General features: G+C 61.4%; 1 protein-coding gene across 1 annotated transcript; it reads right to left on the minus strand.

The window, feature by feature from the left end:
- Positions 1-421: 421 nt before the first annotated feature.
- DQ04_21971000 (hypothetical protein) lies at positions 422-967 on the minus strand (the record flags this gene model as incomplete). The annotated part of the gene is made up of 1 exon (XM_009318054.1): positions 422-967. One exon carries the CDS (start codon positions 965-967, stop codon positions 422-424), a length of 546 nt encoding a protein of 181 aa, XP_009316329.1.
- Between the last annotated feature and the right edge of the window lie 163 nt (positions 968-1,130).

The raw sequence follows: 1,130 nt of genomic DNA on the forward strand, positions 1-1,130 counted from the left end.
AGCGCGGCTGGCCCCGGGGGCGCGCGGTGCTGCAAGCCGGGCGCCGCAGGGACCCTCACAAGAAGCGAACTGTGCTGGCTCTCGGCCTTCGCCCCCCACCCCGCCTCCGGCAAACGCGCGGCAGCAAACGCTGGCTCCTGAATGGGGGGGCGCGGCCGGTCATCGTGCTTTTCCTGCTTTCTCGCCCCCGGCCCCCCACCTCTGCAGGGGAAAAAAGGATGGGCGGCTTGAGGGTTATAAAAGTAAAGGGCAAAAAAAATCAAGAAACCGGTCTGTTGGCGTTCCCCTTTTCCCGCATGGGGGGCGGCGATGCTGGAACGACGGAATTTTTTTTTCTCGTTTCATTTTAACATTTTTGCCACCATGTCTTTTACTTCTCGCCTCCGGTATCTAGGTGCCCTCGTTAAAAAGGCGCCCGCGTCTACTTGAATAAAAAGAAGCACGCCGAGGCAGTCACCGATATGAGGGCAGCCGCCTTTTTCCTTCCAAGACCACCGACAGCTGGCACAACCAACTCCTCCCACGCCATAGCCACCAGCGATCCAAGCGCCACGCCCTCGCCGGCCCACAGCACCTCCTTCGAGACGGGTGGCGCGTAAACAGCTGTGGCGTAGAACGCGACCGCCTGCCCAGAACGCGCCAAAACCGCGGAGAGCAACGCCCGCGCCAGACCCGAGCGCTCCACGGAAACCATCGCCAAGAGCATCCCGTCCGGCACTCCGTGAAACACCTGGGAACGAAAGATGGCATAAAAGTCCGGGCTACTCGAGAGCAGTCCCAACGCAGCCCCCTCAGCCACGCCGTGTGCGAGCATGGCGGTGGTTGCGGCATTCGCGTGGGTGTCGCCGAAAAAATGATGCACCTGAACAAAAAGCCCGCCACCGGCGGCAGCGCCGCCAAGGAAGTACAACACATTGGGCGACGGCACCCCAATGCGAGCCATGCTTGAAAAGTGCGGCTCCACCATCCCGAAACACGAGAACAGTATCAAACCGGCAGCAACAGCCTGGGCAGTGGGTCCGAGCAGCATCATTCCTCTGGCGCTGCGCTGCCTTCTTACGATGCACAGCGGCACATAATAGGCGAGCACGCCCAGAGCGGCGGCCAGCACCAACTCAGAGCCCTGGTGA

The sequence above is a fragment of the Trypanosoma grayi genome (assembly GCF_000691245.1).
Source record: "Trypanosoma grayi strain ANR4 Tgr_2197_V1, whole genome shotgun sequence".
In the NCBI taxonomy this organism is placed as follows: domain Eukaryota; phylum Euglenozoa; class Kinetoplastea; order Trypanosomatida; family Trypanosomatidae; genus Trypanosoma; species Trypanosoma grayi.